General features: G+C 43.8%; 1 protein-coding gene across 1 annotated transcript in view; it reads right to left on the reverse strand.

Annotated features, from left to right (window-relative positions):
• Nucleotides 1-9,151, reverse strand: part of ntng2b (netrin g2b) — a 33,764-nt gene extending 24,613 nt beyond the window's left edge. Inside the window, exons 1-5 of the mRNA XM_030436295.1 lie at nucleotides 9,140-9,151; nucleotides 8,731-8,875; nucleotides 6,905-6,934; nucleotides 5,830-6,015; nucleotides 826-897 (exon numbers count right to left, since the gene is read on the reverse strand). Coding sequence (XP_030292155.1) covers nucleotides 826-897; nucleotides 5,830-6,015; nucleotides 6,905-6,934; nucleotides 8,731-8,875; nucleotides 9,140-9,151 — 445 coding nt within the window. The remainder of the gene's footprint in view (nucleotides 1-825; nucleotides 898-5,829; nucleotides 6,016-6,904; nucleotides 6,935-8,730; nucleotides 8,876-9,139) is intronic.
• Nucleotides 9,152-11,397: the final 2,246 nt, after the last annotated feature.

Genomic DNA, 11,397 nt, shown 5'->3' on the forward strand with positions numbered 1-11,397 from the left:
TTAACACACCAGGCTCCGTTTTCTAGAATAACTCCATTTGCCGGTCAGATGGTAATTGATAATAAAGATTTGCAGTCAGTCACAACAGTTAACTATCAATCTATCTGATTTATTTTGGTCACTGATCCACAATTTGCCATATAAAACATATGATGAGAACAAAGTCATCAAAGCATCTCTCTAAAACACCAGCAAAATTATCTTTTTCTAATTTTATGTTTTTTGACTGGAAACATGTTATAAAACAAATTTTCACTGTCATTCTCCATTCAAATACTGCTGCAGCAATGTACGGCTATAAAGGTATAAAGTGGTATGAAAACTGAGGATTATCTTGCCATGTACACACATTTTTATTTAGTGAAATTTTGATGAAGCATTTCTGCAGTGAAAACACATTGATATTTTCAAGCCTATCAGGTTCATTATAACTGATAAATATATTACAGTATGCTGTTATACTGAATGTCTATAATACATGAAACTGCAATATTTTCTGAGATGGTTATTGCACTGTGAAAGTCTCATATCGTTGCAACTCTGCATCGGCATAACTGTGTATGAATTTTAACTGGGCAGTTGGGAAGCAGAGCTGGAAAAAGTGAAAAAAGCACACTGATGCGGGATCTGACGGGCGTTAATCTCAGGCTGGAAGGGGATTTGGGGTCCAGGGTTTTTTGTAAAGCTCTACATCATCGATAAAAGCAGGAGTTTACATAACTTTTAACCATCCGACTCATCTATCCTAGTATAATCACACTGCAATCATGACTAAATCATTTTATGCGCCAAAAGTCTCATACTACCTAGTTTGCAAGTGCCTACCTTCTCTTAGATGAAAGTGATGAAGGTTTAGAGAGCTGGAATGTGAGTTTCCGGCCCCAGAAAGTTTGGACTCTGCATGTGAAAGTTAATGATGCAAAAGAAAATCAAAACAAAACAAGGGAAAGGTCTCAGTGTCATTTTCATCCATGCAACGGCGCCATCACTCTCTCATGCAGCGCGTCTAATCTGATTCATTACGTAATCCTGTGACATGTGCCTATCTGTCTGTACAGACGGACTCACTAACTGTCCCATGACACACTCTCTGGCACACACACGCACATACACTTACACACTTGAGCGAGCGCACAGTGTCGGTTCATGTGCGGTCCCCGCTCCGACACATTTTCCAGGTCTCTTCCGTACAAATGCATTTGCATTTAATGAGATCATTTGTCACTGAGTATTAATGCAGCCTGAGAAATGATAACAATAATGCTTAATGCCACCTGTCAGTCTCAGCATCCTCATCAGCTATTACCAGAGTGCTAGACATTGATTTAGCTCCACACTAATGAAGACATTGTGATTCAGGGCTAGTTAACCAGTTTTGCCAGAATACCTAATGGCGATGCAGCAAGTGACAGCATTGGATGTCATTAATATGTCACATGATTTTCCAGACATGATCCAATTTCTCTCAGACCAAGGCCAAGTTCAGTCTTTAGAAAAAATGCAAGGATGGTGCACGAATAAGATGATGTAGTGTAATACATCACCGGCAACAAACTGTGTCTGTCTGTCTGCATGTGTGAGTCTGTGGCTGCATGTGTCTGCGCGGACCGTCTGTACTCGGGGGCACTTGTAAAGCCCTGCTGGGATCTGATGTTGAATGAAAAGATGGAGTAGGGTCACCTGAGGTCACGGCGACAGGGTTTTAGGATTTGGTTTCCCCCTGACCTCCCCTCCCCCTTCGGCGACCGCCCATCTGTCCCGCTGACCAATGGGATGCAGGCTCTGTGGATCAGAGTCTCCTGCCAATAGATCGCTAATCCTCATCTGAGCATGCTCAGTGACTTAACTGGGGCAGGGACACGACGAAGGGTACAACCACTATGACATGCTGTACAACCTGTAAGTCTGCTGTGATGTTTATGAAGGGCACGTTCGCTTCAGCAGTCAAAAACTTATCCTTGATCTTAATGTTAAAATCCAACAAAACATACCTAAAATGGGATTTTCATTTTTCAAAATCATGGAAAAAGTAATAATTATCGTAATATGATTATATAACCAACTTGTATGTTGATGAAACATTTTCTGTACACATATTGCTCTTACTAATATCCTAAAATAACACACAGGCTTTGAATGTATCTTTGAAAGCAGGCTGCGTCCAAGATAATTGAGATTACAGATTATGTTATTCCAGATAATAACTTGTAATGTGATCCAGTTATTAATGTCACAGGACCTTCAGCCACACGATACGATAAAACCTATGTGTGCGTGCGTGTAAACCTATGTGTGTGTGTGTGTGTGTGTGTGTGTGTATCTCTGTGTGCTCATACAAACAGTAGTGGCGGCCGCTCTGTGAGTATGGAACCTAAGACCTCAGATCCCCGAGAGGAAAAGGAGGGGATGAAGATGATTTATGGGTTTCACTGAACTGCACCATATGCCCGCCATAAATCTACGCATACACACGTGCACACGCAACACACCCCAGACACACACACACACACAGACAGAAACACACACACACACACGCACGCAGATAACAAGGGTTTGCTCGCATCAGGGTCAGGTTCAAGCCAAATACCCTTCTTAAAACCTGAGATAAAAAAAGACAGACAGCTCTACAATGGTAGGATCTTTCTTACTGCTGTCCCAGAAAGTGCAGCTGTGTAGTTATGCCTAAACTATAAATATACATACTATAAATATAATATAAATATATGTACTATATCTTAAATTGCATGAATTGATTTGGATTTATTTATTTATTTATGCATTCGCAATCGGAGGGCTTAGTTTGATAGCCTGACGTTACACAATTTTTAGTGGCTGATGCCGATTTTAAGGACAAAAAGATTCCAACATTGATATGTCAGCCTATTTACACACATCCCTCAAATTCGATTTATTTATTTTTACTTGTGGCAAAGATATGTAACAGAGGAATGATATTTTAGTTTACCTATAAACTTAATTATCTAGATAATAAACTTCACTGATTTAATTATCATAAATTACCCCAAGCATATGCAGCGTTCTCTGCATTGTAATTTAAAAAAGGAAAATTAATCAGACATTGTATATGCCGAGGCCAATATATTTTTGATAGGCCAATATCAGGTTCTTGGTTTGACCTAACGAGAAACAGCTCCTATCTGAAGAACAATTTAAATTATGGATTAAAGCTGCAATGAATGTTTGATTAATCCATCAGTGTATTGAAATTAATTAGCAACAATTGTAATCATCAAGTACTTCATCCTTTATGAATAAATGGCAAAGATTTGCTGCCTTCAGCCTATTAAAGAAGATTTTTCTTCTTTTTTTCTTCTTTGTTAATGCTGTCAAAACTAGGTTTCGTTTGTTGGTTGGTTGGTTTGTCTGACAGATTACACAAAAATTTACTGAACAGATTTCCGCAAAAGTTGAATGAAGGATGGGTCTCGGTCCAGAATAGACCCCATTAACTTTTGGTGTGGATCAAGGAGAAAGGGACACTAACTCTCTTCAACGCTGCGAGAGAGGGTGTTTTTCAACATTTTCGCCAACTTCTCACAGATTAATGGATCTTTATGAAAAAAAATCTGGTATGAATGAGTGACTCCAATTTGATGCTGATTCTATATCTGGTGAGCTAAAATTATGGTTGAGCAGTCTACAAATGTGTGTATTTGAGGGTTACTGGGTTTGATATTGGATTTGGCTGGATTGAATTTGAGGGGACTGTTGGGTGGAGGTATACGCTGTACTGACAGACATGTGAGAAAAATCATAATGACCAATTTTATGCATCCAACAGTTAACTGAAAAATGTATCTGAAGATTAATTTATGACAATAATCATTAGTGCAGCCATGTTATGGATGTAAAACCGAATTAAAATTATCCCATTATGTAACAATGTGATGCTCTGTGACGTTTGTGTCCTTCGCAGCGGGCTTTAAAAAACAGCTTACACAGGACTGTAACTCTGCTTATACAACGTTAAAGCTTCTGTCAGCCCCTTCTAAATCAAAACTAATCAGTGAATTCTTTGAGTTCCCTACTGATGTAAGCCAAACAACAAAAGTGCTGCGCTGTTCAACGAACGCTCTTAATGGATTTCCTTCAGACAAAAAGAAAAAAAAAAGTCTGACGACATCACAGCCGTGCCGAAATCCCAGCTCCTCCCTCGTCCTAAGTGCTTTTCTGGTGGAACATGAGAGGGCCGCTGCCGCTACCAAGACGGCAGGTTTAAATTTAGCATGCGGGCGTGTCAGGGTTTGAAGTCCACTTTACTGTACATCGAGGCGTCTGACAGAATCTGTTCAAATCCATCCCGGGTTGTTTAAAGCCAGTCAGTCAGAACAAATAAAGTCTGAATGTCCTTATGGTTTGACGTGTTCTCACTCAAGACGGGACAGCCCACGTCTGACATTAACGTCAGAGATACAGGCAGGGTGGGGGAAACAGCAAATGTACATCTGAAGACCTCCAGTAAGTCGCTGGATAAATTATGTATGATATATACACACAGACACAAACACAAACACATGGCTCGTCAGTTTCTATAAGCACATCCACAGACACACATTTACTTTGTCACTAGTCTCCACTCTACTACTGTATCGTCTGATCAGCTGTGGCCAGTGAGGGAAGACTGTTCAGATCCTTTACTTGAGTAATAGTGCCAACGATGTACTTTATGAATGCAGTAAAAGCCCTGCATTTAAAAGTTGTGGTATTGTTGTTAATTATTAGTATCAAAACTAAAAGTATTTATTACTTTCTTATCACCTGTAAGCAGCACTGAATTGTTAGCTGGTCAAGCTGGAGGTAATTTCACATCTTTATGATCACATTATCTTATGCCATCCAAACAAAACTTGGTTTTGGGTGTGATTTTATGTAAATAATAAGTTAATTGTCTGCCGGTCTTAGATTGATTATTTCAATCTGTTTATGATAGAAATCGACTTATTTAAATCAAGAGTAGAGCCAGAACAAGCTAAATGTTTGGGGTCTACGGCAATATTTATATCTTAATTGACAGACACTATTTTTTACAGTTTAACAATGAAATTACATCATTGCACTGAAAAGTTTAACTCAGACTTTAATAACAAGCATTTACCCCAAGCATTGGTATCTGCATTACTTCTAGTTCTGTTAAAAAATAAGTACAGGACAACATATATGGAAAGAAGGTTATATCTGTCGGGCTGTACTGAAAAGTTCAACAGTTTAGTTCTGTCTGTCAAATATAAGCTAGAGACACAGTTTGTTGGCTCTACTGAACACAAAAACTGGAAACTGGCTCTGTTCACTGGGAAAAATACAGAAACTCTCCCTAGTAGCACCTCTAAAGCTCACTAAGTATAAAACCATCCATTTGCCATGCTGCAGGGGCATCTGTTCTGTACTATGTCTTGGCTTTGGGTATTTGCAGCAAATTGTAATTTTTTTTACTTAAATTTTTTGCACAGATTAAACAAATGAGCTGTATGGTGCTGATTGATGAACTTTAGAGGTGCTAGCAGAGGAGTTTAAGACATTTTCTGGAAATAAACGTGAGAATCTTGACGGAATGTCACAATAATTTGTAAAATTCATGGTATCAGTTGACTTCTATCGTTATAATGCCACTGCTGTGCAAGACGTTTTTTGCTTGTCTTAATAAAAAGATGGATATTTCTGCAGTGTTTGCAGTATGTAAAATATTTATCTACAGAGTAACCACAGCTGTCAGATGAATGTAGTGGAGTTGAGTACAAAGATCTAAAGATAATCCCGTGTTGACTAAATCTATGCAGTCTCTACCTCTACGGCTAATCTACTTTTCCACACCTTCCGCAGCGGCTCCAAAGGACGACTCATGGGAAACAGCTGGGGGCCGCTCAGCTTTAAAGATGGTTGAGGCGCCCTCGGGTCCACCCACACCTTCGGGCTCACCCTGTGGTTCACCTTCAGCTTCAACTTGAGCTTCACCCGCTGTGTCCTCCTCAGGAGTCACAGATGAAGCTGATGTTGTAGCTATTCAGCAACACAGGTGAGAATCTTAAATTAAAATCTGTGGGCGCTTGAGACCGAACCAGCGAACTCATTATCAGCCCATTAGCAGGCACCATTCCTTTCTTTGCTAAACATTTCATCATTATTTTTTTCACATAACCAAACAATTGTATGTAATTGTGAGAGGAGACTTCTGCAGTGCAGTCCAATTGCTCAGTCTATCCATGCATCAGCCTTTTACTGTCCGGCCATGTGGAGAAAAGCCCAGTGCTGTCAGGGTTGATGTTGCCACTTTGCCGATCGTTTCTGTCTAACAGCTCGGAGGCTGAGAGCCTCTCCACAGAGAGAATCCCTAATCAAATTCCCTTTTATTCCTGCCTCCCCGAGCTCCTCACCCAGAATCACACTGCATTACAACACACTAACATATGCCAACATCCTTCCACCCATTCCTCCCTTTTTCCATCTCTCCCTCTCTCTTTAAGCTCCCGTTGGAGCTCCATCCACCACCCATCCTCACCCAGCCCTCGCTCATCCTTCCTTTTTTTCTCTTCCATCCATCAACAGCACTGTCTTTAGTCTAAATAAGAAAAAGCAGAGCTGTGGAAGAATTCCTCCTGTGCAGGTTAGTGTGATGTGCTGTGATGAAAGGACACGGCGACAGAGAGGCCTATTAATAATGAAGCACACAGGGCCCAGGCTGCCGCACCGAGAGAGGAGACGCAGGAAAAGAGAAACGACTGACTAGAGAGCCAGCTGAACATCACAGGAGAGAGGGAGATGGTTTAGGAGACATACAGAAGGAGACGGTATGGGGTTAAAACTTAAATCTCCAAACAATGCAGACAAAAAAGGACGGCACAGGAAGAGAGAGTGGAATAGTCGTGCTTTGCTTTGCATTATTACTTACTAGAACCGGAGGGTGAACCAGCAATTGTACCTGAAAGAGAATAAGAAGGGGAAAGAGGAGATGAGAACTTGTTTATTTATGCAGTCAATTTGCCTAAAGACTTGACTCTGCCTCGTTCATCAGACTCAGGTGGCAGAGAGAACTTAAGAGCGACTCTGCTAAATAAGTGCTTGTTGTAGACCACCGCTCAAAGTCCTGGAGTAATTACTGGGACGGCGCTGCCTAATTTAACCTGTTACTCCTCCGTCCTCATCATATATGTATGTTTTAAAGGAGCGCTACCACTTTGCTATGCTTGAATTCCAACTTTTTGCTTTTCTTGCACATTTTTCCGGAATTGTATTTATAGTTAGCCTAGCTCGGCATGCATAATGCAATCTGTAGAGACCAAACTGTTTCGTGAGCCAGGGCCATTTTGTGTGTAGCATTTCAACTGAGCAAGTTGCAAACATTTTAATTTTTAAATTCCACTAATGGGATTCAGGAGCTTGAAAGAGTGGTAATGTGCTCTGAAGGTGTGTGTCAGTACCATTAGAAGTGGGCTGGAAACAATGACATGATAAAAAAAAAAAGGGCTGACAATAGAGTCACTCTCTGCAACGTGTGTGTGCAGGTACAGGTGTGTGTGAGTGTGTCTGTGTGTGTGTGTGTGTGTCCCTCTCCGGCTGTGCAGTGAGTGTGTTGGTTTGAAAGGAGAGAACCGGGGAGGGGCTGCCCTAGATTATTATTTTATCATAGCTAGCTACTGTAGCTGGCTACATTCTCCAAGAGGATTTCCCCCCACGCACACTCCCACGTTGTCACACGGCTCTGATCTGCTCTCTGCACTGAGGTGACGACAACTCAGAGAACTCGGCAGCACTCCTCCCTTCTTTTCAACTTGCTTCCCTTGATTCTGCTTTTCTATCAAGACCCGCAGACTGAAGAGAAAACTTTCATCAAGAAAGATACGAGATTGTAATTTTAAAAAGGTCCTCTCTAGGTAACAATTCGTACAAGTTTGCATATTTTATTCACTTTTTTAGTGGCCGTATGTAAGCAGATCGTAATGTGAAGTGAAAAATGAGGCCTTTCCCCGTCTCTCTCTCGTTTGTGGATTTCTTCGTGAAGGACTCAGGTCAGATTTTTACGCAGCAGTAGTTGCCCTGACAACATGTAATATTAAAAGTATCAACCATCCCTCAGTTCCCCTCAACATTATCAAGCATTTTAGCATCTTTCAGCTCAGTGTTTTGATTTTACAGGCTGGACACTTTGCTGTTTTGGTTTCTATTTCCACCACCCTCATTAACTCATAGCAGTGAAAAAGCTCTGATAAACCTGCCGTACACTACCTGCTGGTTGGAGACTGAACATAGTCAAGAGTTTAGCAGCTTAACAGCCAGATATTTCTATCAGAAGAGAGTCAAGATCAAGACATAGTATATGTGGGGTTAGTAGTTTCTTTGCGTTAAGCTAAGCTAAATGGTTGCTTGCATTAGCTTCTCATCTCCCGCACAAACGTGAGAGTGATATCTGCCTGCTTATCTAAGTCTTGGAAAGAAAAGCAGATGGAAGTGGAACTCTCCTTTTCAATGCAGAATGAATCATCCTAAATCTGCAGCAGTGTCAAGACAGTGAGGCCTCTCCTGGGACACATCTCCTTTTGCAGTTTTAACTTGATTAATTAATAGTCCAGTACCCACGCGTGATACAGTAAAGCAAGCGGACAGACATCGATAGCTCAGGCATATGAAAGGAGTCAGCAGCATTGTTTCTAACTGTGTTGCAGATTGATGAGTAAGATCAACACAACAGGAACAGATAAACATGTTGTGGGCACGTACAGGTGTTGGGGCTTCCATTGGGCGTTGGCAGGTAGGAACCAGCCTTCCAGGACTTGGCTTTGAAGCCCTTCCTGCAGCGCTGGCAGTCCTGGCCCGTCGTGTTGTGTTCACACTGGCACTGGAGGTTCCCGTCCTGCAGCAGGCACTGGGAGGCATGGAGGTTACACTTACACCTTAAACAAAAGGAGAAAAAAACAGATGGCAGAGGTGAGATGAGATGTGAAAGTCGCAATCTCACTCCGGTTGTAAAAGCCATAAATAATGAGGAACAAGAGAAGAGTGCAAGTGCTCATGATCTTTAGCGTCTGATGCAGAGGCAGAACATGAATCTCTTGGAGGTGAATTGCATCAAAGTAATGTATGTTAAACTAGATGAAACAAAATTAAGACGGCGGTATTAAAGTCTTACAAAGAACGTCATTTGTTCTTTACTGAGCAGATACTATAAATTACACTGTATACCTGACACAGAGAGCGAGAGAGAGAAAAATCATATATGAATGGGTGTATGTGTTCGTTTACACTGTATGTGTGGTGTATGTAGAGAGCAGAAATAAGAGTTAAAACACAAATATGTATGCGATGCGCTCAAGATTAATGAGCTGAGATGACGTTCATATAAAGAAAATTATCACAGCTTGTCAGGTTTACAATGTTGAGTGAATTTTATTTGGTCTCCATTTCAGTCCTCTCTCATAAATCACTGGCAAAGCTACAGCCCCCATTTCTATTTTGATGTTTGCTAGTGCCATTTGTACAGTTGCCAATCCATCTGATTCTCATCTCATTTAATTTACAACCTACACCACTACTGAGTGAAGTGCTCAAAATGAATCAAACTATTTTCACGAAATGTTAAAGATTGACTGCTGAAACTATCAATGGATTCTTAAAGTAGTCAAATAAGTGTATTTTCTACTATTGTGTGGGATCATGGGAGTTTTCTTCATGGTTGAAGAACCACTATCCATCCATCCATCCATCCATCCATCCATTTTCATCCGCTTATCCGGGGCCGGGTCGCGGGGGCAGCTGCCTGAGCAGGGACACCCAGACTTCCCTCTCCCCGGATACTGCCTCCAGCTCTTCCGGGAGGACCCCAAGGCGTTCCCAGGCCAGCTGGGCGACATAGTCACACCAGCGTGTCCTGGGTCTTCCTCGGGGTCTCCTCCCGGAGGGACATGCCAGGAACACCTCCCGAGGGAGGCGTCCCGGGGGCATCCGAAACAGATGCCCGAGCCACCTCAGCTGGCTCCTCTCGATGTGGAGGAGCAGCGGCTCTACTCTGAGCTCCTCCCGGGTGACAGAGCTCTTCACCCTATCTCTAAGGGAGCGCCCTGCCACCCTGCGGAGGAAACTCATTTCGGCCGCTTGTATCTGGGATCTTATTCTTTCGGTCATGACCCAAAGTTCATGGCCATAGTTGAGGGTCGGAACGTAGATTGACTGGTAAATCGAGAGCTTCGCCTTTCGGCTCAGCTCTCTCTTCACCACGACGGACCGATACAAAGACCGCATTACTGCGGCCGCTGCACCGATCCGTCTGTCAATCTCACGCTCCATCCTTCCCTCACTCGTGAACAAGACCCCAAGATACTTAAACTCCTCCACTTGAGGCAGGAACTCTCCTCCCACCTGGAGGGAGCAGGCCACCTTTTTCCGGTCGAGAACCATGGCCTCGGATTTGGTGGTCCCCCTTTTTAAATAGGGGGACCACCACCCCGGTCTGCCAGTCCAGAGGCACTGTCCCCGACTGCCACGCGATGCTGCAGAGACGTGTCAGCCAAGACAGCCCCACAACATCCATAGACTTGAGGTACTCAGGGCGGATCTCATCCACCCCCGGTGCTTTGCCACTGAGGAGCTTACGGACTACCTCAGTGACTTCGGCTTGGGTGATGGATGGGTCAACCTCTGAGTCCCCAGCCTCTGCTTCCTCTATGGAAGGCGTGTCAGCGGGATTGAGGAGATCCTCGAAGTATTCCTTCCACCGCCCGACGATGTCCCCAGTCGAGGTCAACAGCTCCCCACCTCCACTGTAAACAGTGTTGGTGGAGGACTGCTTCCCCCTCCTGAGGCGCCGGATGGTTTGCCAGAATTTCTTCGAGGCCGACCGGTAGTCCTCCTCCATGGCCTCCCCGAACTCTTCCCAGACCCGAGTTTTTGCTTCCGAGACTGCCCGTGCTGCCGCACGCTTGGCCTGCCGGTACCCGTCAGCTGCCTCAGGAGTCCCCCGGGCCAGCCAGGCCCGGTAGGACTCCTTCTTCAGCTTGACAGCAACCCTTACTTCCGGGGTCCACCACCGGGTTCGGGGATTGCCGCCGCGACAGGCACCGGAGACCTTACGGCCACAGCTCCGGACAGCCGCGTCAACAATGGAGGTGGAGAACATGGTCCATTCGGACTCAATGTCCCCAGCCTCCCTCGGGATCTGGTCAAAGCTCTCCCGGAGGTGGGAGTTAAAGATCTCCCTGGCAGAGGGTTCTGCCAGACGTTCCCAGCAGACCCTCACGATACGTTTGGGTCTGCCAGGTCTGTCCAGCTTCCTCCCCCGCCAGCGGATCCAACTCACCACCAGGTGGTGATCAGTTGACAGCTCAGCCCCTCTCTTCACCCGAGTGTCCAAGACATACGGCCGGAGGTCAGATGACACGACCACAAAGTCGA

This window comes from Sparus aurata, chromosome 12, assembly GCF_900880675.1.
Source record: "Sparus aurata chromosome 12, fSpaAur1.1, whole genome shotgun sequence".
NCBI classification, from domain to species: domain Eukaryota; kingdom Metazoa; phylum Chordata; class Actinopteri; order Spariformes; family Sparidae; genus Sparus; species Sparus aurata.